Source organism: Callorhinchus milii, unplaced genomic scaffold (assembly GCF_018977255.1).
Source record: "Callorhinchus milii isolate IMCB2004 unplaced genomic scaffold, IMCB_Cmil_1.0 Scaffold3, whole genome shotgun sequence".
Classification (NCBI taxonomy): Eukaryota; Metazoa; Chordata; class Chondrichthyes; order Chimaeriformes; family Callorhinchidae; genus Callorhinchus; species Callorhinchus milii.
This window is the reverse complement of record NW_024704744.1, coordinates 52,239,138-52,266,677: the sequence shown is the minus strand read 5'-3', so window position 1 is coordinate 52,266,677 and position 27,540 is coordinate 52,239,138. Positions and strand designations below refer to the sequence as shown.

The following is a 27,540-nucleotide window of genomic DNA, read 5'->3' as shown; positions in this document are numbered from 1 at the left end:
CATCACTGACCAGCTGCAAACTGTCTTACACACACACTCACACACAGACTCACACACACACACACAGACAGACAGACAGACTCACACACACAGACAGACACACAGACAGACAGACAGACACAGACATACTCACACACACACACAGACATACTCACACACACACACACAGAAAGACACACAGACTCACAGACAGACAGACACACACACAGACAGACACAGACATACTCACACACAGACAGACACAGACACACACACACAGACAGACACACAGACTCACAGACAGACACACACACACAGACAGACAGACACACACACACACAGAGACAGCCTCACAGCCTCACACACACACACACACACCATGCAGTGGAAGCGGCTGAAGCCGTGCTGTGGCTGTGGCTGTGGTTGGGTGCCGCTGTGTGTGCTGCTGGTGCTGCTGGTGCTGTGGGTGCAGATGTGGGCAGTCTGGCGCTGGCAGCTGGTGAGGGGCAGCGGGAAGGCAGAGCCGGAGCCCCGCACAGGCACCAGAGCCGCCGGGGGGGAAGCTCGGGAGCCCGGGTCCTGGAAAAAGGCAGACTTCGGGAGGAAGCAAGTGACTTATGTCAGGAGTTTGAAACGGGATCGTACCCCACAACAACAACAACAACAACAACAAGAGGAGCAGGAGGGGGAGGGCTGCTGCCACATCCCCCCTCAACACAGCAAACCCAAGGTGAGCAAACCCAACACACCTTTTGGATTGAGGTACTTGGTTTGGAGGCACACTAAAAGCCACTTTGGATAATAATAATATTAATCCTTGCATTTGATGTAGCGCTTTTCACGTCTTCGAGACGTCCCAAAGCATCTCACAGAATAGACTGTAAAGTGAATTGACCGCATATTTGTGGGCGAACGCGGCAGCCAATTGCACACAGCGGTGTCCCAAAAACAGTCGTAGATTGAAAATGACCAATTTATTATTGTGCTTTTTGGAGGGATTACTATTAGGATCTAAGCTTCCCAGAGTTTTCCACTCTGCTGGTAGACTAATCCATACAGAATTAATTGCTATCAACATCTCCATTATTATTGTAGCATGGGACTACCAGGATGGTACAAATCGGCTAGCTGGACCTTAGTCTTTTTTCTTCCATGAGTTCTGACCTTTTTTTAAAAAAAAATCATTTCCAGTTACTCCGAGAGCTAACTCTTGCTCCAGTTTTATTTTTGAGCTGAGAAGTTTGCACAGTATTCACTTTTGAGAATGAATCCGATACTACTTACTTGCTGGGCAAGTCACTGGACTTTAAAGCTGTCACCTGCTGTAATGGTAGTCAAAGTCACCGGTCGTGAAAAATATCTCTGTTTAGTACTTGGATTCTTTACTGTTTTTCAAAAGCACTAAACAGTCTCTTATTCCCTAATAAAGTTACATTCTTTGCTGAGGTGTTGCTGAGGTTGAAAGCCCAGGGTGTTTCATGTGGTCCAATACTAGTTGCTGTATCGATTCCAGTGCCAATTTCAGATTTTTGGGAAGATGTAGAATGATTCTTGTTATCATATGTTGCCCGGTATTTACAGTCATGCATCCTCACCACCCTCTCACCTTTGCTCTTCCCACCCTCCCTCCTGCCCTCTTGTATTCTGTTACTCTGTGATAACCCTTCCGACCTCTGGTCAGTCTCCTGACCCCCACCTCCCCTGAAGAGACCTAACCTCTGCTTGGTGCCCAGCACTGCCACTGAGCTCAGGTACTGTGGGTGGGGATTGACCCCCCCATGTACCTGCACTCTGTGGCACTGTGTCCTTGTTCTTACTTCTTCATGTCATGCTACCACACCACAATCTCGGGGATATTATATTCCTCTGTTGGGTGAATCCAGAATAAGGGCAGTAATCTTAGAATTAGAGCTCGGCCATTTAGGAGTGAAATCAAGAAGCACTTTTTCACACAGAGGGTAGTGGAAGTCTGGAACTCTCTCCCCCAAAAGCCTGTGGATGCTGGATCCATTCACATTTTTAAGACTGAGATGGATAGATGTTTGTTAGATAATGGTATAAAGAGATACGGAGCAAAGGCCAGTAAATAGAGTTGATCAGCCATGATCTTACAAGATGGTGGAACAGGCTCGGGGGGGCTAAATGACTGAGTCCTGTTTCTTTGTTACTATGTTCCTAACTGCACACAAACAGTTATTCTTTTAAGCTGTAATTGTGGCCGTTCCAGGGAGGTTGTGATTAGACTCAGCTTACAGAACACCATGTTGCTAAACTCCTTGAAGTGTGGCTTATGTGGAGTCCAGTGGTTAGAGCACTCGCTTTGCAAGTGAGAGACCTGAGTTCAATTCCAGGCAGGGGCGAAACCTTGGGCAAGTTTCCTTACTCCACTCCACATGCCTAATAATAATCCCTCCAAAACCAAAACCAATAATAAAATTGGTCATTTTCAATCCACGACTGTTTGTGGGACATTGCTGTGCGCAATTGGCTGCCGCGTTCGCCCACAAATATACAGTCAATTCACTTTACAGTGTGTTCTGTGAAGCGTTTTGGGACGTCCTCCCGACGTGAAAAGCGCTATATCAAAATGCAAGGATTTAATGCTCCCTGACAAGTTTTATCCTGTTTGCAATATCTTTTTTTTCGAGCGTGTGCGGGAGTCGGAGAGCTTGCCTCCGCCCAGTCTGAGGTGGAGGGCATCGCCTTTTAGGCATTCACCACTGAAGAGGTTTTGCTGAAAGGTTTTCAGTGAGGAGAATTGCCACTTCACTATGATTGTTGCCTGAAGCATTGAGGCATGAAAAGAACAGCATGGGAACACTATGATTAGTGACTGAAACCAGCCTTCATGGGGTTGAATTCAGGGATATGCATTTTGAAGGCTCCTTTGTACAGTGGGCAAGAAGTGGACTTACATTGTCAGTGTTTCAATGGCTGGCACCATCGGTACAACCAATACTGATTTGTGTGCCAAGACTCACATTTCAACATGAAACAAGAAAGTGTATGGAGTGTTAAATGAGGAGTAGATGGAGTTTACTTCCATTTCTGTACATAGTTTAATTGCACTAAGTCAGGGTGCAAAATTTAATTAAGTTGCAACATGTCAGTCTTCTGCAAATGAATCATTCCCTGAGATACATTCAAAGCAATAATGCCCTTAAATGGAAGAATGACTGGGTATGAACTGAATGTATATATGATTCCTTTTCCATTTGCTGAATTCCATAATAATGCGAGTACTTGTACTCGCAGTACTTGTTTACACATGTTGCAAAGCAAAAGAAGGAGGTTGACTGGATGGATTACTTTCAGATGGATTAAGACAGTAGAACAAGAGGAGGCAGGTAGAGGGTTGCAAGGGGTAGTTTCAGGTCAGACTCCAGGAAGTACTCAGCAGGTAATTAATGACTGCCCGAGTTGCCAGGAAAAGGGTAGTTAAAGCTAGGAGACTGGACTCATTTTAAAAACAGTTTGATGGGAAAAGGTCGTGGGAATTCTGGAAGCATAAGATTAAATAGGCCAAAGAACCATCTTCATCCTAATCCACTTTGTGATCTTGTGAAATGAAAAGGGAAAGAAAATGTATACATTAGTGTCCATTTATCAGGTAACTTATCAGGTCTAGTTATTTCTAAACTGAGGCATTACAGAGTATACGGTTCAGGGTATGAGCCCCTCTGTGGAGATGTAGAAAATGTTTGATTTCCAGATTGTCAGGTTGCCATGAACATCATTTCCTGTGTGGATGAACGCTATGCCCAGGAAACGTTGCTGATATTATTTCCTGTATACTGTACCAATGCCAAGAAGTGACACGAGTGGCGCTTCCTTCGCATAACTTACACACATGCAATGTGCACGAAGTGGCATCAGCGGCAACCTGTGGAGTCAGAAGTCAGCCAGTTTAACAAGATTCACTTATAACATGGGGTCTGAGGGATTGGACCCAGATATCCGTATTATAATGGGATTACTCTACAGTAATGTGCATCGCTCTCGACCAGAAGTAACTGTTATATTTTGTTACCAGTTAATAAAATGGCTCAAGTTTCATTGTTTTGTGTTTTTGTTTTGGCGTTTGTCCTCTTGTCAGTATCAAGAAGACCATGCACAAAAACATGAAGAGAACTCAGGAAGAGATTATCTTGTTTGCAGGAAAAGTCTGTGATCTTGGAAGGTTGCATTTATTTGTTCTAATTTTCTGGTAGGAGATACTACAATTTAGTGTTCAGTTGCAGCTATGAGTTATAAGAGAAGGACATTTTACATAAAGGCTAATAAGACATGTGGAATACGTTACCATGAAGGCCTTTAGGATAATTAGGATAATTTCCCTCTATAAAGAAATACTTTTTCCAGGCTGGGAGAGGAATGAGAACTGGAAATCAGAAGAACTGAAGAAACCCCAAAACTATGGTTGAATTGCCAAGTGCCCCACTTAGACATCCGGCTGACCAAAAAAAATTGTGCTGGGTCCAGCCTGGACATGGTCAAGGACAGAGGATCACCTGCCTCCAATACTTGTGTTGGCATTGTAATCCTGTTGTATAAAAGAGGTCATGTGGCAGAGTAGGAGGCACACTAGGTTTGAAGCGTGAGATTGCTGCCCTCTGAAAGAGGGAATCGACAGGGCAAACTGCATCAGATTGACCCAGTGGACTGAGGAACAGCACCCAGAATATGCCTTTGGATAGTATAAGGAAATGTTTGAGTAATGAAATGTGAGGCAAATGGACAAACCTATACTAGTGCGCAGAATTAAAGGTTAGATAAAATTTTAAAAATCTTAACACAAGTTTTATTGTGAATGAGATTGTGCAAAAAGATAAAAGATAACAGTACTCTGGAGCAGTAAAGAGTGTCATTAAGCCCCATAGTATTGCCATTGACTGAAACCTAGGAGTAATTAGCAAGTCTGTCCAAATAAGATAACAATGTAAAGTTTAACAACCACAGAAGTGGGAATAAATTGAGACTTGGGTTCACACCTACTAGGGTCAGATTCTCATTGAACCTTCATGTGATAGCCTTAGACTCACAGAATTTGTCCCATTAACTTCAACAAGCCGGTTACTAGCATTCTGTGATGCTCCCCCAGAGTTAGAGGACTACTATTGAGTTTAAAAGAAAGATCATCCCGGGACTCAGCATCCCAGTATCAAGGTTTTTTTGGGGGGGTTATTATCCCCAGAATCCACCAATTGATTAACAACCAGGTTCCTACATACTGCAAGGTAAACAGATACGTGTGTAGCAAGGAAACTTGCCCAACATTGCTCCCTGCTGGGAATCAAAACCACTGGGTTCTATTCAGCTGAGTTCAAGTGCAAGAGCTGTAGGCTACAGAAGAAGACTGTAAGTGCAGAATTCTGCACAGCCAGTCAGGTTAGGGGTGGAGGAGGTAACCATATATTCTGCATCATAGTCATCACAGCATTGTTAAAAAATATGTTACAGATGTGGGCAGCCCAGAAATGTTTACTATTTTATTACGAGGTCTAATTTGAAGGGATTAAAAAATATCAAGCACTGGTGTATTTGGATGTATCTTATGTCGACCCACTTTGCTCGGTTACCAATCCCATTTCCAACCTCTCTGGTCAGATCATGGCTAAAGAGGGCATCTTGCAGGAGATCGACTGAGATTGGTGACTGAGTGGAGTTTCAAAGTCACCCTGTGATGTCTCTGGGTTTGTGCAAGATTGATATTTGCAATTTCTTTCACAAATCACTGCAAATTGGACTTCTGCCTGTAGACCTTGTTATTTAGAGTTTCTGATTTCTCATGTTCTAGATCTTCCAACTCACTCACAGTTCCCTGGTGACAGATGAATTTCCGAACAAACACTGGGATGCATTGTATGGTCTGCTGTCACCTGGAGGGCGCATATGTTTGTGGGAGATTTTACCCATGAATTGCATGTGAACTGGAAGCCCTGTTGTTGATGTTTTAGCACTTGACAGGGGTTTTTTCATATAATAATAATAATATAGTAATAATCCTTGCATTTCATAAAGCACCTTATCATGTCTTCAAAACGTCCCAAAACGCTTCACAGAATATACTGTAAAGTGAATTGACTATATATGTTGTGGGCGAATCACGACAGCCAATTGTGCTCAGCAGTGTCCCACAAACAGTCATGGATTGAGTGGCCATTTTTTAAAAAATAACCATATCATGTGATGGGGCTATTTACAGCATTATAAACTTTGTCAGGGGTGCAATTAAAACCATCTGAAAATGGGAATACGTTTCATTGACAATTAACATACGCACTCAGTTTTACAGAGGAAGAAACTTGTGTGTGCTTTGTAAATCTACAAGTGAAGCAAACTAGAGGGATGATTTATAGCAGATGCTGGAGTCTATTGGCAATTCCTGTGGTTAAATCAAACTCCTTCACTGTATCTATGAAGTTACTTGTATAACTGTTTCACTGCACCAGGATATGTCAGCTTTATTTTGAGTCTTATCAGCATAATAAGAACCATCTGGGAAAAACTCTGGCACATTCTGAGGTTGTGGGCAAGATACGTATTTAGATCATCAAAGCTCTATATGTAGCTGGGGGTGGGGGTGTCTGTTGAAGGGAGCAGTAGCCCAAGGTTAAATAGTAGTTAGCGGATAGGTGATATTCTAGTGTTTTACATAGTTTCCCTGGAATTAGGAGAACAAGGAGTACTTATTACAAATCTGATGCTGATCACTGAATTGAAGGGTGTCAGCCATTGGGAGTGGGTGATGTGTGGTCTCTGGATGGACCAAGTAGTTTTTTTTCATTCTGATCTTAAACTAGAAACGATGGTAAAAAGGAAACTCCTGAATTGTAAGAATTGTCCAAAATATTATAGAATATATAGCGCCCTGGACAGCTTCCCAGTGTGAAAGTCGCTATATAAATGCAATTTGTTGTTGTTATAAGTTTAGTCTCCTTTATATTTCGAAAGTTCTCCCTTTACATTCTGTCTATTTTTTTAAATTCTCAGTACTATGTGAATGATGCCATATAAATGCAAGTTGTTGTTGTTGCAACTTTTCATCCATGCAGGTGCTCTTCATTCTCACTGAAGTCAATGGAATAATTACCAAACCCTCAGTGCAGTTTGCAATGCTTAGGCCGTGACTGGTAGTGCAGCATAATTAACAGAGACCTGTGGAGTTCAGTGGTTTGTTAATTTCAGTTCAGCATGATAGTGTTGGCTATTTCTGTTCGTTTCATGCCTTTCACCAGCTGGTGACAAGAGTTAGTGTACATGGAGACTGGGGAGGAGGTCAGGCTGCAGAATATCCCATCCCATTGGGGAAAACTCTCCACTTGGTGCCCTCACCTGGAATATCAATCAACTTCTAATCTTTTTTTCAATTCTACTCTTACTGAATTCCAAATAAATGCTGTGTGGTACTACAACAACAACTTGCATTTATATTGCATGCTTCACATAGGATAACATCTTAGAACTCTTTATTATCGTCGTTTTTTACGTCAGTGGAAACAGTAAGTTGTAAGTCGTTTATGGTTTACCTCTCCTCACGCTTGCTGCTTTATGTGAGCCAGAGATCACAGCCTTGCAACTCTGATATAATGCCGGCTCCAGGGAGGAGGGAGCAGGAATGTTAGGAAGTGCTAGTGAGGATAAAGAAGAGAAAGAGAGAGTGGGATTGTGTCTCTCAACAAATATGTACTGGGTGCCTGCTTTACATCTACTCTCCTTAGGGATTTAAAGTTAGGGAGGAACAGTTCTCCCAGAAGAATGCTTATCAGAAACTTAACTATAATAGAATGCGGAGTTTAACATTCGTGGGACATTATTGTCCTTTTATAACTTTGTTCTTTCAGAAAATCTGAGTTGCCTGACACGATGGTTCCACCATTTGCTTCTTTATTTGCAGAGAGTTATAATTTGTTGGAAAGTTCAAAGTCAGATAAATCCTGTATATAACTCTAACCAATTAGTTTCAATTGTTAGTGTTTGCTGTGTGGTACTGAGACAAGTTCTGAGACGTTATCTTATGTGAAAAAGGGTGCAATATATATGCAAGTTGTTGTTGTAGTACCACCAGCACCTTGGGACATCCTCCCGACATGAAAGGTGCTTTACAAATGTAATTTTTGTTGTTTCACAATACAAGGGCTTGTAGCAACCTGATACGGGTTGGCAATATGTACACCAATGAGTGGTAGAATAGATGTTCTTGACTGATTCAATAGCTTCTTATCTTTATAGGGTTATCAGTTAGATGTTTCTTTTTGGCAACTCATTTGTGAGAGGTGTCTTTGCTGATGAATAGAATTTTCCCAATATTGTCACCCGTCTCAGCATCAAACAAATCCAGGACAGGTGAGCACCATTAGTTGCAGAATACAACTTCCTCTAGTGTGTCCTAATATTGTACCTTAGCACCAAACTCAAAAGAGCACTCTACCCTTCGCTGGTGTAATTTTATCTATATTCCCCACCAACCAGCTGTATAGACTTGCTGAGATTATGAGTTCATTGTTATTAATGGAGGTTATGTGCTGTTCACCAAAGTCAACAGGGATAGGGTCGATACTGTCTAAACTGATTTGACAGAGGCCCCATACAGCAAGCAGAGACCGCAGACGAGAATGGTAAAGAAAATGCTGTGACTAAATTTCCCTACCTTCCAAAATAACGAATCATTAAATTTAGAGAATGCAGGAGCTACAATCAACTGAGATAACTATTTGATGACTCGAGAACATTTTGGTATTTTTAGGCTTGAGTTTTAAAGAGCACAAACAGGCTTTTTTGTTTCTTGTTTAAGAGACTGAACATTTGTGTTTTGTTACATAGTTCAGCTTATTAGGTGGTCTTAAGTTACACTGAGAAAAATGGGATACTGTCTGGTAAAGGCTGTGAAAGCCAAGGAGCCACATGTAGTACATTAATACCAGAAAAGTCTCAGATCCAGAAGCAATGACTGATACGCCACTTCTGCAGCAAAAGATGTATAAATTATATCACTGGTCCCTTGGGACTATCACACCCTTCTGCATATTTAAAGCCAACTTTGGATTTTCAGGAAAATCATAATCATGGCTACTCCATCATCTTTATTATTATTTATAATAATTCTTGCATTTGATATTGCGCCTTATCACAGTGTTGGGACTTCTCAAAGCGCCTCACAGAATATACTATAGAGGGAATTGATTGTGTATTTTGTGGGGGAAATGTGGCAGACAATTGTACACAGCTGTGTCCCACAAACAGTCATGGATTGAGGAACCACATTATTTTTTTATTAATTATTATATTTTATTATTTATTATTTTATTATTATTACCCATGGAAAGCAATCCGCCAATCGACTAACAACCAGATACCTACTTACTACTGGGTAAACCGAGGTGTGTGCAGTAAGGAAACTTGCCTAAGCTTTTGCCCTGCTGGGGAATTGAACCTGGGTCCACTCGCTTGCGAGCCGAGGCGTTAACCACTACTCTACAGGACTCCACTTTATGATATCCAAGTGGTTCAGGTAGAAAAGTGAATATTGTTCAGTGAGGTTAACACATTGACAGGGAATAAACTCACATAACCCAGGAGCCAACTCGCCATAGAACAAGAAACCGGATACAAGGCTTTTAAAATGTTTTATTATTTTACATTTAAATTTCCCGCCAATATTTTCCTTTAAGCAAGAAGAGGTCACAAACTCCCTCAAAATTGATCATTCACTTGTTGTGCACAAATTGCCAAGTGTGTTTGCCTACAAATACACAAATACTTTAGAGTTTAATCCTGGGAAACTCTTTGAAATGTTTGGATGACAAACATGGATGTTTGGGATCAAATCAAATGCATTATTATCTGTATAAAGCCAATGCATAGTACACTGGTGCAAACAGATGTGTTTGTTTCCTTTCTGCTGTGGGAGCTGCTGTCATCTGTTCTGTGTCCTAGGATCTCACAGCTGCACTGTGACTTGCTGTGAATAGTGAAGGCAATGCAGGGCAAGAGAGATTTAAAAGGAATCACTGTAAAAACTCAGCCAAATTGCCAGGCAGACTTCAGACAGATTAGTTCAACAGAGCAGTCGTGTTATATGTTGTATATATGTCCATGAGGGAATTTTCTGTTTGGCCACATTAAGATAGAAAATCACTGCAACAGCTAGCCATTGTCTTGTCATGTGGGATCTACATTACTAGTCCATATCACCCCCTCGCAGTACAGCAACTGGACATTCAAATATCTGCCCCAAAATGTAATAAAAGGAAGGCAGCTTAATTTCATTGGGACATTCGATATTTTGGCAGTAAAAATGACTTTGTGAGTCAGCTTTGAAAAGCATTTCCCCGAACTCTCATATTACAACAGCTGTTGCCTTTCTGGTATTATAATTATTATCTATCAGATTTAGAAGAATGTAAAGGGGGAATTTATGTCTGGCCTGGTTGTACTGACTGAACAGCACTGGGACCAGAAAGCAAAGCAATGGGGGATGGGGAATCTGAGAGTGCATTAGCTTACTTAGAAAAGGGAGAATAATTGCACTGAATGGAAAAATAAACAGTAGGAAACCATTTAATTGATCATTATTATAAGTGAAAACAACAGTTTTTTTTAAATATGTGGCTGCATTAAGGTAAATCCTCGAGTATTGCTGCATTGATATTAGCAAAGTGGGTTGACAACTGATCACAGATCTTTGTAAGTTATGTTACAGTTTCCCAGCAGGCAGAAGTCTAGGAATGTGCCTGAGCTCTGGAATCAATCAGGCTCCAATGATCAACATATAAGTCCGAATGAGGATTTAAGAAATCTAACTTGACAAGTGTTGTCCCTGCAATGAGCAGTAGCTTTGTGTGCAGTATACTGTGGTGTTGTAGCTGGGGATATTTTAACATAATAATAATAATAATAATCCTTGCATTTGATATAGCACTTTTCACTTCTTCTAGACGTCCCAAAGCGCTTCACAGAACATACTGTAAAATGAATCGACAGTATATATGTGGGCGAAACGCGATAGCCAATCGCGCACAACAGTATCCCACAAACAGTTGTGCATTGAAATAATCAATGTTTTTTTTGAGGGATTATTATTAGGCGTGTGGAGTAAAGAAACTTGCTCAAGGTTTCACCCTGCCTGGAATTGAACCCAGGTCTCTCGCTTGTAAGGCGCGTGCTCTAACTACTGAGCTACAATGCCTCGCACTCACACGCACACAAGTGAAATTAATTTACTGTAACAAAATATCGTACCCTGTTGATTTCTCCCTGTATAATTTGTCATCCTTAATTTAGTATTTACTGTTGTATAAAACTTCACAGTGCAATAAAAAATTATATTTCTATATCAGCTTTCACGTCGAGAGGACATCCAAAAATAGAATTTACTGCTGCAAGGGGATTTACAATTGCTTACCCCCACCACCCCCATCACAATATGACCTATATTAGTTCTTTTGGAAAACTTTACTTTAATCAACATGACATTCTGTAAGGACTTAAAGGTCTTTATATAACTTGATAACTAAAGGATGTTCATTTTCATCAACTAAAGAAACCCAGTTTAGTTTGTTCTTTAATGCCTCTGGATCCAACAATCTCAACAGCTGACTTTAGTTCACGCTGATGAGCTTGCGCTGCTAGTGTCCATGAGAATGTGAACAATGAGTTACTTTATTTAATTTGTAAAGTACTTTAGTGGGCACTGGGACCTCGGACGAGGGAAGCTTGAGAGGTGGAGCCTGTGCCTTCTTAAGGAGGTGACGATGGTCCCATCTCTCTGTCCTTGTGCTGGGCTTGAGCTGAGGAGCATGGAGACTCTGGTCTGGCCCAGGGCCTGGGTTCCCCCACCCCAAGATTAGACCACCCCAAGATTAGACCACCCCAAGATTAGACCACCCCAAGATTAGACCTATGTTATAGTCACCATGTATGTCCATATCTGCCTGGCTCAGAGGGTCCGTGCTACAGTATTTATACCATACACTTATTTAGCTCGACCTCCTTCCAAGTTAATATTAGGGATTAATGCATGTTGTGGAAAGTGGCACCTTGAATAGTGCCTTGGACTGGAAGAAGTGTCTTGGGAAATAAAAGGCATCTTTGGCAGGGACTCCATGCATGTCACACTAACCCACAAGACTGCGACTCCAAGCCAATCTGAGGGACTTTTTCTGCAACGTTTTTTGGCGAGCATTTTTTTAAACCCCCATTGACATGAAAATAATGCTGAAAAGCAAAAGGAAAAACTCATGATGTTGACAAGAAATTAACACAAAACTGAAATGAAGATGAAAATGTTCTTTGTTGATGTTTTTTCCTGCGAAAAGAATTCGGAAAATATGAATGATGGGTGCAAAATAAGCATTTGAGTGTAACAGATTTGGGCAGGCAGTGGATAACAGGTTCATACTGTGCTCCATACTTCCAAAAGTAAAGCAGCAGCTACAACAGAATAGAAATGTCCGTCGTGTTCGGAGGATGCTTGTTAAGGTATCTGAAGGGTCACTTTTAGCTGATTGATGTTAGTAGTGAATCGTTCAACACAGATCACCAACACACTGAAACAAATCTTTCTATTTATTTGCCATCTCTCACAAATCCTGTCAACAGAAAGTTGGTATATTTTGATAAATGCGTAGACTTTTACAGATGAGTGTAAAAAGTGGCTCGTCCTGAAATTTCACGTATATAGAAGTTGGCACTAAGGAAACATGACTTGGAAATATTATTAATGGCACTTTCTGTGAAAGGGGAAGATGCCATGGTAACTGTTGATACTTGGCAATAGTGAAGTGAGCTTGTAGTAAATTAGTATTTATATTTATGAATAAATGCCATATGTGAGCTAATAAACATATCACATGCTGTTTTGGGCCACATATGTTCCATAATAAAATCTAACACTTGATTATTAGAAAATTGCATCATATTAAATGGAACCAAATCTCATGTTGCCTTCTATATGTCTCTCAAGCCTTCATATCTGATTTTTATACAATGAACTGAAAGCCCTTGGTTCAGATTCTTTACATTATTAGAGTGTGTCAGTTGGTAGTTTTAGCACTACATCTGAATGACTTGGAAAGGATATTATTTTAGTGAAAACAGAGGGGACATTAGTGGTAAATTGGACTTGTGTACACATGTTTGTATCCTTAGTTACCCAGATTGTTTTCATGTACAATTGCTGAATTTTCTGTGCTTCACTGCAGTCTATTTTATAATAATCCTTGCATTTGTTATAGCGCCTTATCACAGTTTTGAGATGTCTCTAAGCGCTTCACAGGATATACTGTAGGGATTTACTGTAGTGACTATATATTTTGTAGGTGTAGTTTCTGTGACTGGAAATGTCAGGCAGGTAAAATAATGAATTACAGTACGGCTATCCAGGACCAGCTCCTTTAATGTGGAGGGAAGAGACAGATGACCAGAGCTATACAAATGGCAGTTTTGTTCTCATGATGTACCGGGTGGCCAGTATGGAGCTAGTTGGTTGATTCTCTGCTATTGTGCCATGGGTGGTCTGACCTTTTACTGAAGTTACTGGAGTTAAGAACTGGATCACTTTTGCCCTGCTCTACGTAAGTGATTATCTGCACCATTTATCACAACACAAGCGCATTCCTCAGAAAAACAAGCTGAGGTTTTGGACCACAGGAACTTGCTCTCATTTTCTTTCATAACATTGGCCTAAAAACAGTGATTAACTTTTCAGATAAATAACTTTTAAGATGAACAAGCACATCAGTAAATATAATAAATCAAAGCCTGTTTTGTTAGAAAATTGGTGTTTACAGAATAGACATTAAGGGACAAAAAAGTATAATCACTCGAGCACACTCCATCCACAGAGTCATGCCAGTAAACTCTCTCTTACATTGACCTCACCTCCATAGAAATAAATGTGAAAAATTGTACATGGAGTGGATCTGAGCTTATTACATGTATAAGCCTGTATGCTACGATTGCTGTTTGCACTTAGAAGTGGAGGAGTGTGAGGGAGATTTGTTTGAAATCACTGGATTTGATGATTGATGATCTGTCTTATTTAGCAATACGCAAAGACTTAGGCTCCTTTATTATTCCCCCCCCCCCCCCATCCCCTCCACACCATGCACTGTGGACAATAATAATAATAATAATCCTTGCATTTGATATAGCGCTTTTCACGTCGGGAGAACGTCCCAAAGCGCTTCAAAGAACATACTGTAAAGTGCATTGACTGTATATTTGTGGGCGAATGCGGCAGCCAATTGCGCACAGCAATGTCCCACAAACAGTCGTGGATTGAAAATGACCAATTTTATTATTGGTTTTGGTTTTGGAGGGATTATTATTAGGCTCTGTGTGGAGTAAGGAAACTTGGCCAAGGTTTCGCCCTGACCTGCCTGGAATTGAACTCCGGTCTCTCACTTGCAAAGCGAGTGCTCTAACCACTGAGCTACAGGACTCCACAACCACTGAGCTACAAGCTTATTGCACACATGATAAGTACAAAGTAGCATTTGTACCCAATCAGCGCATTCAAATAGAGAAGTAGATGAAGCTCAGTCTGCACTTTTATCCATATAAATGTGAACAGTAAAGACACTCACACGCTGGGTAAAGAAACTCACAAAGCTGGGTACAAATGCAGCTGAGTTTGCATCTGGATATTAAAATCGATGGGTGAAAAGGTCTGAGGATAAGAGAGACTGTGATAAACAAACAGTTATCATCACCACCTTGATAAAAATAAATTATCACTAGACTCCCTTATATTTAATGTGGAAGAAAGCAACATGGACTGTGCGGTAAATAGTGAGGTAAACCTCTAAAGAATATTTTGTTAAAAGGTAACATGATAAGTACTTGCTTGCCCTTTGCTGTATATTTACTCAGAGAAACCCCAAGCAAGACTACTGGAGTAGGTCACTGTAGTATTGGGGTCAAGGGGGGGAGAAATGAGGTGGAGGGCTAAGTGACCATTCACTTAAAACAACAACAACTTTGCATTTATATAGCTCCCCTCATGCAGAGTAGCATCTCAAAGGGTTTGATGCTGTGCTTGACTCTGAATCGGGTTGGCCGAAAGCACAGTCAAAGATGGGGTTTGAAGGTGCAGAGGAAGGGGGCAAGGTGGAGGGACTCTGAGATGGAGTTAAGAGAGTGAGGGCAGAAAGTTCACCACTCATGGTGTGGCGGATTGGGTGAAGAGCATCAAACATGCCAGTGTTTTCTGAGGGGAGGGAGTGACCGGGACAGTAGAAATGCAGATGGTTATAGAGATCAGGTATGGCGTGACCATGGAGGGGTTTGAAATTGAGGACAAGCATCTTGCATTGATTCAGCTATTCAAACCATATACTAGAGAAACAAACCCAATATTTCCCAAACAGAGATTTTAACATTTTACAGTTTCCATAAGCAGGAATGATTTGAGTGAACACTCTTTTGCAAACGTCGGTTACATTTACAGCTGTTGAAAGGACTGTAGAAACCCCCCAGTTACCACTGCCCTTCACAACTCTTTAAACATCCATCATTGCTTGGTTTAATTATTGCTTCCAATGGAGCGGAAGTTGGCGAGCTGACAGGAGCCGAGGGAATGCTGAGCCGTGACCTTGTCAGCAGCTATCCTGAAGGGCAGAAGATGAACTCCTGCAGGGAATACTACATGTACTGAATAGCAACAAATGGTGATTTGTACCAGGAGGCTAACATTTCATGACAATCCCTGCACTTTTCTTGGGAATTTTTTGCACTACTTTTCCTGAAGTGTTGACTCCGTGCCGGGGTATAATTCCACGGATGCAGGTCACCCTCTTTACAATGAGTGTAGGTACACTTTTCTATGAGGGCATCACAACACCACACTCAGTCTTGTCCTTGTTCATACAATTGCAACATGAGGCACTGAATGGGATCAGTGGTGGGAAACCTGGCAAATGTTCCCCTCCCTCACCCAGGAAAGCTGAGCAAGAAATTGGACAGTGTTCATTGCCAGTGAAAAACATATTCCATTAAAAGGACAACAATAGTTAAAGAGCCTTTAAAACAGATTGCTTCCCCAGTGAGAATGCCTGTTCTGTTTTACAAGCTCTATAATATGTTAGTTTTAAAATTACTGTAATGTATTAAAACCTTTGTTTCACTCTTCTCCCTGTACATTACCAGGTTCTTCTAATACCAATGTTTTGCATAAGACTAGTTCACCATGGGAGCTTCTTGTATCTGGTAAAATTAAATTTGGCAGCTCACAGCCATGAGATTAAATTGAAGACAATTATCTACTATGTATTGCTGTAACAAACTATAGTGATGTGGTCAGTCATGCGCTAACTCTGCTTTGTTTGTCTGTTGTAGTTTGTTCGATGGCACATTGACCTGCAGTCCTGGGCTGGTCCAACACATTCCTTAGAGGAGGAGGCTGCCAGGTTCCTGGCCTACATCAGCAATACTCAGGTAGGTTTGTTAACAGTAACACAGTTTGTAATGAGCTTGTAACTATTCCTGATTGAGAGATGGTATTTGATGATTCTACTGAAGATTGTATGGCCACGATTACTTGCCATGGATGGGAAAAAACTTGTCGAGGGGGAATCTTAAAAAGATCGAGGGTTGTTAGTTTACTCGTTCATTACTGTATCAAAACTGAGGTTCTGGTCTCTACAACATGAGGCCCTAGATCCAGTGTAGAGGAAAATAACAAGAATGATACCCAGTGATAGGGGAATGAGATATGAGCAACGATTAGACAACTTCATCAATAAGCATCTTAAAGGGGACCTTATAGGGGCGTATAAACTGGGATTGAAAAAATTAAACCAAGCAAAATACTTTAGGTTCCACGAAGAGTACACCAAAAGGACATATGTTTAGAGACACAAATAGCAATTTCAATAACTTTGTATAAAATTATTTCTTCTAATCTCCCTTTTTATTAGTCATTTTTAAAATCCAAATCTGAGTGAGGCATCTGACGTTGTCAAGGAAGGCAGTGATAGAATCACCAGAACCAGTACAGACCGAGACTATGAAAGTGTTGCATCTACACAGCATCACCTCTGACTATGAAGATCAAAATGGCCTTGTACTTTTATAGTTTTGAGGAACAATAACATTCCTTACATTTGATATAGCTCCTTTCACATCGGGATAACATCTTAACGTGCTTACAGGATTTACTGTAAAGTGTAGCTCCTATGTATTTTTGTGGACAAATGCAGCAGCCAATTTGTGCACATCAAAATCCCACAACAGCCATGAAGTGAATGACCAATTTTATTTGGGGATTGGTGGCCAGGACACCATGAGAAATTCCCTTCTCTTTTCACATTCTGCCATGGAATCTTGACTATCTACCTAAACCAGCTAATGGGACCTTGGTTTAACGCCTCGTCTGAAAGATAGTACCTCCAACAGTGCAGCAGACTCCCAGCACTGCACTGGAATGTTTGCTTAAACTGTATGAGTTCCGAGTTGTTACTTAATAATAATAATTCCTGCATTTGATGTAGCGCTATTCACGTCTTCTAGGCGTCTCAAAGCGCTTCACAGAATATACTATAAAGTGAATTGACTATATTTGTGGGTGAAACACGGCAGCCAATTGTGCACAGTAGTGTCCCATAAACAGTCGTGGATTTAGTGACCAAACTATTATTTTATCATTTTCTTGAGGGATTATTATCAGGCATGTGGAGTAAGGAAACTTGTCCAAGGTTTCGCCCAGCTGGGGATCAAACCCAGGTCTCTTGAGGCTTGAACCCACAACCAGCTAACTCAGAAATGAAAGGTAGGCTGATAAATATTGGAATCTCAATGGGAACATTTTGAGGTTCAGTGACAATAGTTCCCATTGGTGTGTCATTCCACCAGTGATGTTCTCTTTGCCGGAGCTGCACAATAAGTATATTTTAGCCGGATTAGGCCAGCTCAACTATTGTGGCAGCAGGATTCCTTCAATATCGCTGCGTTTCTGCATGTTCAATGAGTGATTGATTGGTGCTCTGTGGCCCTTAGGGTTCTCTTCAGCAATGTCTTGGTACATTATAATCATAAGGAGTTCAATTTACGTAATGTGCAATGCACAATTGGTGAGCAACTATTTGGTATCTCTGCTGTTTTTATCTTGATTTCCAGTTAATTTGAAAGGGATGGTGTCTTGGAGGGATAGCTGCTGGTGATTTGTCCTATCTCTGCTGCCATGGCTGATAACTTTCTACATCTTCAGATAGAGCTCAGAGTATATCAATGACCAAACAGATAAAGATCACAAGAGAGATTTGAATAATAAAGTCCTCTTGGCCCATTTGATCTCACCTCACAGAATGCAAATTTTGCCAGCTTCCCATAATATAATATAATATAATATAATATAATATAATATAATATAATATAATATAATATAATATAATATAATAGCCTCAAACTCAAACTATTTTTTAATGACTCCATCGGCTTAGCTTCTAATCATGTGCAGCTATTGATTACTCTCTGTTTCATGGCATCTCTCTTAAAATGTGCTTAAACATGTGCTCTGCTTTCCTGCTGCTTTAGCAAATTTGAAAATATTCTTCTTGATTTATTTTTTCTTTTCCTTTCAGTAGCTTGGATAAGATCACCTCTGAGCCATAACTTCTTGAAACTGATGAGCCCTAGCTTATCTGGTTGTTTTTCATACTCATTCCTCAAACACTGGGAATCAGCCTTGTCGGTCTTCTCTTCATTGATTCTAGTGCCTGGACATTCCTTTATATCACAGCATCCAGAACAATATGCAGTAGTCCAGGACATTTGTACGGTTTGAATATGACTTTTTAGAGGATGCGTATAATTGTTGCTAGCTTCTTGTTTGACTTGTTTATTACTGCCTCACACTGTTTAGTCATGAGTGACATAACATGCTTTGCCAGTACCACAGCCCTCAGAGATAATGATGTTGAACAATTCATTGCCAAGATTTGCTAGTAACAACACCGAGTCATAAATAGCAACTCATGTGAGTGATTGAGCATCCATCACTTCAACCCATAGTCTACTTCCAGTTGTGTTGGAGCAGATTTCTTGTAGGTTGATGTGATGACAAGAGTCATTATGTATGGCTCAGAGTGGCTATAAGTGAAGATGGGAATGTTTACCTAATTGTCTGCATGTGCTGTAATTATACCATGTAAGTTAGGGTACAATGTAATAGGACAGTAACACTACACCACGGAAAGGACAAGTCCCCAAAACTAATAGAATTAATGAAAATAGCTTGATTGGTTGTGCATTCCTATTATGTGGAGTCCTATAGCTCAGTGGTTAGAGCACTCGCCTTGCAAGCGAGAGACCTGGGTTTGATTCCCGGCAGGGTGAAACCTTGGGCAAGTTTTCTTACTCCACACACCTGATAATAATCCCTCAAAAAAAAAACTGGTCATTTTCAATGCACGACTGTTTGTGGGACACTGCTGTGCACAATTGGCTGCTGCATTTCGCCCACAAATATACAGTCAATTCACTTTATAGTATATTTTGTGAAGCTCTTTGAGACGTCTAGAAGATGTGAAAAGCGCTATATCAAATGCAAGATTATTATTATTATTATGTGCAACTGTTGCATATCCTGTTGTTTCATATCCACAACAAACATATGCTTTGGATTAATTTATACATCAAGTCCCTTTGTATGCAAGACTATGCAGCACACAGCAAACTGCAACTATCCTACAGAATAACATAACTCAGTAAGTTGATTCGAGAGCAATCAAAATGCTTCAATCATTGTTTATCCTTTGAACTCTCCTTGTGGTTTTAGGGATTAGTTACAATTTGGCCCAATTTCATGTTTTGGGCCTTTCTATAGATATCACAGGCTAGTTTTAAATCATAGTTTCTGATATCTGTCACTTTACTTGGTTACCATGTTCATACAACAACAACAAAATTATATTTATAGAGTGCCTTTCACGTCGGGAGGACGTCCCAAAGCACTGAACAGTCAGATGTCGGGGCCCAAGTATGGGGGAGAGGTGGGGTAGGGGTGAGGGAAAGCAGAGAGCTGCGAGGGAGACCAAAGGCATGGTCAAAGAGAAGGGTCTTGAGACCGGCCTTGAAGGAGGCAAGGGAGGAAGCGAGGCGAAGGGACCGTGGGATGAGTTCCAGAGTGTGGGGGCAGAGAGGCTGAAAGCCCGGCCACCGATGGTAGGGGGGTTCGGGCGGGAGACTTGGAGCAGGCCGGAGCCTGCTGAACGGAGGGAGTGGGCAGGTTGGTAGGGAGTCAGCAGGTCATAGAGGTAAGAGGGGGCAAGGCCATGGATGGCCTTAAAGGTGAGGACGAGGATCTTGAACTCGATCCTCTGGGGGATGGGGAGCCAGTGGAGGTGGACGAGGATGGGAGTGATAGGGTCACGGAGCTGGTGCGTGAAAGTACAACAATGGTAAATATGAATGAGTAATAATGAAAGGATCTTATGGAACCAAGGAATGCAGATTCTAATATTGTGAAATGTTTCTGTCACAAGATCATAAAATGAAGAAAGCTCTTCGACCCAATTGATCTCATTCTTCCACCTAATATCCTCCCATTACAGCATCAAGCTATTTCTTAAATGAGTCCAGGGCCCTGGCCACAACCACTGCCAATTTACGATTATCTGCAGGTTGAAAAGTACAATTCCTTCTAATGAATATACACCATTGACTTTTCAGAGTCAGTATATATCTCAATGTTCTGCACTCAAGTAATTCACAAACCCTCTGTTGCCCTGGTCATTTATTTTTCTTTTTTTTCTTGGAAAAATACACAAAGCATGAAAAGTGTGCAATCGTACCACCTCTGGTATCTAATCTTACATGGTGCTGTGCTCAATTCCACTGTAACTTCCTCGAATATGTTAAAAAGATCCTAGAGCAACAACACAAATTCAGGGTCACTGTAACTCTCACTGGCATAGGAAGAGCTGTGGAATTTGCTGAAACTCTGTCCAAATCTAGAGCACATCACATGCATTTCTGATGACCTTGCATAATGCAAAGCTCAAACACTCCAACCCTTTGGATGTTGAGCTGTTAGATTTGGATAAGAAGGCAGAATTGATGCCCAGGCTGATTGCTGCAATGATCTTAAGTGAAATGGGTTGAGACCTTCTCAGCTCAGTTCCTAGTAGGTACAAGAACATGACATTAATCTGACATTATATTTCCACCATGTTTGGCCCCAGGTACAACTGGCGTGGGAAAAGGTAATGCCCGGCTGGTACAGAGGAGGGTTCTCCAAGATATTACATATGGCCTAGGAATTGAATTGAGACTGTTAAACTAATTTCCATTAGTTCCCTCAGCTTAGAAAAAAAGAGTTTTTTCACATCAGACTGAACCGGATTCTAGATTGATGCCCATAGTGTAGAGGTGAAAGGTCATTGCCAATCTACAGTACAATTCAGCACCCCCACCCTCATGTGAATAAAAGGAGAAAACAACAAAAAGCATCAGTGAAAACAGGTTGGAATTTGAAATCAAAAACATATCAAGGTTAAGTAGACTAGCAAGTAGTTTAATCGACCATCTCTTCCGATTGATTGAATGAAATGAATTGTGTTTGTGTACTGGAGCATACAGCCTTTGTGTAAACCTGGTTTATCTAGAAAAATAAGCTGATAATGAACGTGAGACTGACAGAAAGGAAATGGTGGGAGGTCAGCAAAACTGATTGGGGAAAAAGAAGCGATCCAACGTTTCTAATGAAATTAATTTATGGTGGAAGCACAGCTCAGCTCCAGTGAGTTTTACTGAACAAAATAGTTAGAGACAGTAGGATAGGAAAGCCAAAAACAAGGTGAATCAGAAAGCTTTTTGTACTTTGATCTACTTGCAAAAAGATATAATTGCCTAAAAATTATGTATTAGTTGAAGCATTTTATTAATACTTTCATTCTGTTACTTAAAAATTATAATTAAGTACCAGAGGGTGAAAATTTAAATGTGTGATGTTGCTAATTAACACATGCATTGGAAAAAAAATGTCCTTATGATAATTAATATGTGGACTGGTTCCCCATTGTGCCAGAGACTGCCTATGGCAACGCTCAACAACAAATTGCATTTATATAGCGCCTTTCACGCCGGGAGGACTCTTCTTAATAGTCATGCTGAGATGCCGGCTGTGCCACATATTGGACTTGCAGCCTGTATTGTGTTGCTGATCTGCAATGTCTTAGAATGCTATCTCCCCATTGATTTGTACAGTTAAGACGGTATCCTGCTAAACAGCAGAAGCATGATGTGATCTGTGACCCAGAGGCCTGAAATTTCACCCAGTCTTAACCTGCAAGACAACAACAACAACAAGATTTAATTTATAGAGCGCCTTTCACGTCGGGAGGACGTCCCAAGGCGCTGCACAGTTGGGTCGGGACCCGAGCAGGGGGGAAATGGTCAGGGGGAGGGAAGGGAGGGAGCGAGGAGGGGGTAGAGAGTCGAGAGGGGACTACTGTGTCTTATTGCTTAAGATCTCACAGAATTGTGGAAAATTCTGAAAATCGGTTCTTGATTAGAACAGTGGGAAACAATTAGAAAGGCACATATACAGTATATATATATAGAGAGAGATTCACAAACATGCAATGAGAAAGAGAGAGAGACATGTGTACAAACAATGAAAAACAAGATGTTCATCCTGTTTTCGTATCCACTGTAGTGCCAATCTCAAACAGTGTGGATAATGGGTTATCTACCTTACACAAATCATAAAATATGGAATTTTACAGCACAGAAGGAGGCCAATCAACCCACTGTGCCTGTGCTGGTCCCTAAAATCAATTTTCTATTAAGCTGACAAAAAAAAGTTATATCCCCCATTAACATCATACACATTGTTTTGTAAGTCAAAAACAATTTTAAGTGACTTCATTTAAAAAAAAATCAATGTACTGGGAATAGCCTGCTAGAAATCAGGTGATCTTTGATTAATTGGCAATAATGAGACATGTTGTTGAATATCACTGTGGATTAAGGGCCCCAATAACACTATCATTTAGCATCTCGACAGACAGGTATGTCAGTTCCTCTTGAATGGACTTATTAGGTCTTATTTTTCTCTCTTCAAAGGAGGGGAGTTGTCCTTTGGATGGTAAATTATTGCCGAGGCACCAAAGTGCTGAGGTACACTTTGAGTCTTGTGGACCTTTCTACCTACAACAAATGTAGGATTGCAGTCACATCCAAGTTGAACTGACAGCCTACTTTGTTAGCAGTACTTTGCATATGAGTCAGAAGGTTGTGAGTTCACATCCCAATGTTGGGACTTTGAGCTTATGTTGTCTAAGTTGACACTCCAATGCATTTTGAAGAAAGTAGCCTATTCTAAATTGAACTTCCTATAGTGGCTTATAACTTGTTTTTAATTAATATTTATTCTTTAGGCTTGACCGGCCAAGAAGGGATAAAATCCCTGGCCAGAAAAAGTACCTCTTTTTTGCCGATTGCGGCTACCGAACAGTGCCTGAGTAAAAGATTCCGTTTTAGAGAGTCTGGGTTTCGCTTCTTCTCAGCAGATCACCCAGAAAATAAATTTTAAGGAAACAATATAAAAAGTAATCTCAGTGACTAAAAATGACAGCTAAAAAATGTAATGTGGCTCAAAGAAAAATGGCTTTGGAAAGGTGAAAGAGGGCAGTTATACAATACGCATTTATATAGCTTCTTTCACATCATCAGGACATTTCGTATATGGAGAGGGTTGCTCTCCTTTTCGGTAACTCAATTTTTTTATTCAACACAAAGAATGTTTAAAAAGTACAGCAGATTTTACCCCATTATTATAAATGAGAATATATCATCAATGCAAGGATTATTATTATTATCATGTTGACGTGCTATGAGATGTGATCAGCAACTTTGCTGAAAGAGTATGATCATTAGCCCACTGGTATCTAGTGACCCGAGATTCTATATGGGCTGAAGGGGACTATATAAATGCAAGTTGTTGTTGTTATATCTATTTAAGTCTCAGTCAGCATTACAGTGTACAGATTCACCATGTTTGAAAAGAATCAAACAGCATTTTGTTTTCTCACTGTACACTGTTCTCACTGTGGAGTCCTGTAGCTCAGTGGTTAGAGCACTCGCTTTGCAAGTGAGAGACCTGAGTTCAATTCCAGGCAGGGCGAAACCTTGGGCAAGTTTCCTTACTCCACACAGAGCCTAATAATAATCCCTCCAAAAAACCAAAAACAATAATTAAATTGGTCATTTTCAATCTACGACTGTTTGTGGGACATTGCTGTGCGCAATTGGCTGCCGCGTTCGCCCACAAATATACAGTCAATTCACTTTACAGTGTGTTCTGTGAAGCGCTTTGGGACGTCCTCCCGACGTGAAAAGCGCTATATTAAATGCAAGGATTATTATTATTATTATTACAGATCTCTTGTGCCAATGTAAATGAAAAGGATTTAAGTAGCGACCAGGAGTTAACCATGGAACGGTGGCCTATCTGCCTGGATGACAGGTTTGGCCTGTCTCGTCAGATGCTTCGTGGGCGATGCCGAATTTACTCCCTGGGGTAAGTGTGCCATCCAGAGATAAGAATAGCAAGCTGTTATTAACTAGAAACCACTAGGCAATACTCACACACCCAAAGGATTACTTGCACACATTTATTAACTTGGAGCAGGGAAGCTTAAAGGAAAGGATCATGCCCTCATTGGGAAAGAACAGAAATTTCATAGCTGAGGAGCATTGATGAGATGTTTTCAACTTCCCAAATGATGGCTGCTTTCTGAGGAAGCTGCCAAGGTTGTTGTCAATTACCAAACTGAGGAGCGGTATAGTAAATTCAGAGCTCCAGAACTGTCAGTTATCACCCCTAATGATTCAGATAATGAGGCTCCACAGCAGAAAACTGTGCTTTTGTTTATCTTTGACCCATGTACTGCAAAACAAACTCCAACAAGCTCATTTCTTCCTCCCTGCCAGTCAGCCGTGTGAATCTTACTCATCACAAAGTCTCCTGTTCAGGCAGTTGCTGTCTGCATAGCCAGATACCTGCATGTCTGCAACCTGAAGTCTAAACTACCAATTAAAAGCATGTATAACACCCACTGAACAGGCTCACATGAGGAATAAGTACTTGAGCAAGCTACTAGAGACACACTGATACCAATGCAATTGTACTCCACTGTCAATCAGTGCTTCACTTGGGGGCAGCCAAGGGAAATTTGAGGGGGAAGGAAACACATTAATTGGGAGTTTACATTGTGTGGATCATCAGGAAGGCTTGTGCTGCAGTAGATTCCTGATTGACCACAGACAGCCCTTTGAAACTACACCCCAAAACTGGAACTCTACCTCAATCCCTCCGCCTTGCCTCCATTTGCCAATCTTCAGATTACACCTAAAGACCTTCCTCTTCGACCGTGCCTATGGTCACCTTCCTCTTTTTCCCTCCTTGACATCAAGCTCCGCTACAATTAAGGATGCCAAGATACTACCCTGCATGAAGTGCGTTATATAAATGTACATTGTTGTTGAAGATGCAAAAGGAGCCACCTTGAAAAACATCACCAAAACGTACAGGGATTCCAGCACCACCATATCACCACATACAGCTATTTCATGACACTTACAAGATTAACTACAGCTTATTTAAATTAACTGTCAAAAAAGACTCACAATTAGCTTTGTCACTCTGGTTCTAATGAGGGAAATAATTAACCAGGCTTCCATTGCAAATCTGTGTACAGTAACTCCTTTCCTCTTTCCACAGATAAGTCTATATGTGTGTGAGGTGCATATAAGTGTGAATGTGGAGTAAGGATATGGAGTGTATACAGGACTGTGGAGTCCTGTAGCTCAGTGGTTAGAGCACTCGCTTTGCAAGCGAGAGACCTGAGTTCAATTCCAGGCAGAGGGCGAAACCTTGGGCAAGTTTCCTTACTCCACACACCTAATAATAATCCCTCCAAAAACCCAAAACAATAATAAATTGGTCATTTTCAATCTACGACTGTTTGTGGGACATTGCTGTGCGCAATTGGCTGCCGCGTTCGCCCGCAAATATACAGTCAATTCACTTTACAGTGTGTTCTGTGAAGCGCTTTGGGACGTCCTCCCAACGTGAAAAGCGCTATATCAAATGCAAGGATTATTATTATTATTATTAAGGATATGATTGTGCTTGACCATGATGTCCCCTATACAGTAGTCAAATACTCTACCAGCACTTTTTGTCTAGCCTCACGCATGAAGGATAAGTAATGGAGTGAGCGCTGGAGGGAGAGTATTGCCTGTGGAAGCTATACCCAAAGTAAGTAAGCAATGGGAGGGGGAAGCAAGAGTTAAGTCACTAGCAGATTCTCCACCTTAGCATTGGTGGTTAATCTGGTTCTGCAAAAGTGGGGAGATCCAGCCATTATTTAACTTGTCTCACTCACCCTCCTCTCACCTGATCTGGATGTGGAGATAATCCACAGCCAAGCAAGGAAGCGTTTAGTGAATCGGTCAGGTGTGTCTGCTCAAGTATCTTTCTGATCAGTTTCCACTCTCTGCTTCAGCGAGCATCCTGAAGATTCAGAAATGCTTGTCTTGGCTTAATCAGACATGGTGCGAAATTTAAACAAAACATACAAAGTAAACTTTGGGTTTTGTTAAGGTTAGAGTGCTTGTGATCAAACATTATCTGCGGGCAGGACAAGGCACAGGAAATTGCAGCCAGGGATCAAAGAGGTTGCGCCACACAAGCAACTGGAGACAATATTCCTGTGTTAAAAAAGGACTTTGTTATTTGTGGCAGTACGTTTTCTGACCTTTTCTGCGGAAAGATTTCACCCGCTGCTCGATATGAGGTCAATGTGATATTCCCAGCTGTTTTCTGGCTTTCAAGATACATTAACTTGGCTGAAGTTATGGATGTAATGTTCTGGAAAGGAATGGTAAATAAAACAAATATACTTCAGGGTTTGGAAAGAATTCTTATTCTGTTTGGAAAAGGAGTTGAATTTTGAATTTTGAAAAACTTGGATTTATATAGCGCCCCTCACGCAGGATAGAGTCCTAAAGCTACCTTGTCAGAGGGGCGCTATATAAATATAAAGAACTCTTTCCCCCCTCCCATTAGTTTATTGGGTTAATTTAATGAATATGCTGCACCAGTATGAGAGTGACCTATACGGACAAAGATGATCCAGTATTTGAATCCTTATCTGAGCCGGGTTAGGCAGCAGGGAGTCCAGTGATAGATTCCGAGTCCCTAGACTGAAGAGAGGAAATATAAACAAAACTTGCTTCTACAAGGGGCAGAAATTCCACCCGGGTTCAAACTTAGACTTTCTTCTTAGCATTTTAGTGTGGGAGTTTGGACAATTCTTAAATTCAGTCTTAAATTTTAAAACTGGGTGTCTGTAGGTTCTATTATTATTAAGACTTCCAAATTAAGACTGAATTTTCTAGCTTTGTGCTGGAAGTTACAGAATTATAGCCTCTTGATGTGTTATTGGAGGGAAGTTGGTATTCCTGGTACCATGCATTAGTATAAGTGTGAATCAGTGGGTTTTTGGGGGGTCAGCCGGGTGTCTGACACATGCGAAAACCTATCTCCATGCT

The 27,540-nt window shown here is 40.9% G+C and overlaps 1 protein-coding gene across 2 annotated transcripts in view; it reads left to right on the top strand.

Annotated features, from left to right (window-relative positions):
• Positions 1 to 366: 366 nt before the first annotated feature.
• The window catches only part of mettl24 (methyltransferase like 24), a 47,594-nt gene continuing 20,420 nt past the window's right edge, over positions 367 to 27,540 (top strand). Inside the window, exons 1-3 of one of the 2 annotated variants that reach the window (XM_007893980.2) lie at positions 367 to 709; positions 16,318 to 16,416; positions 24,363 to 24,502. In XM_007893980.2, coding sequence (XP_007892171.1) covers positions 452 to 709; positions 16,318 to 16,416; positions 24,363 to 24,502 — 497 coding nt within the window. In that variant the 5' untranslated portion in view covers positions 367 to 451. Of the gene's footprint in view, positions 710 to 16,317; positions 16,417 to 18,628; positions 18,753 to 24,362; positions 24,503 to 27,540 lie in introns of those variants that run through there. The other variant, XM_042333679.1, reaches the window with a different exon arrangement.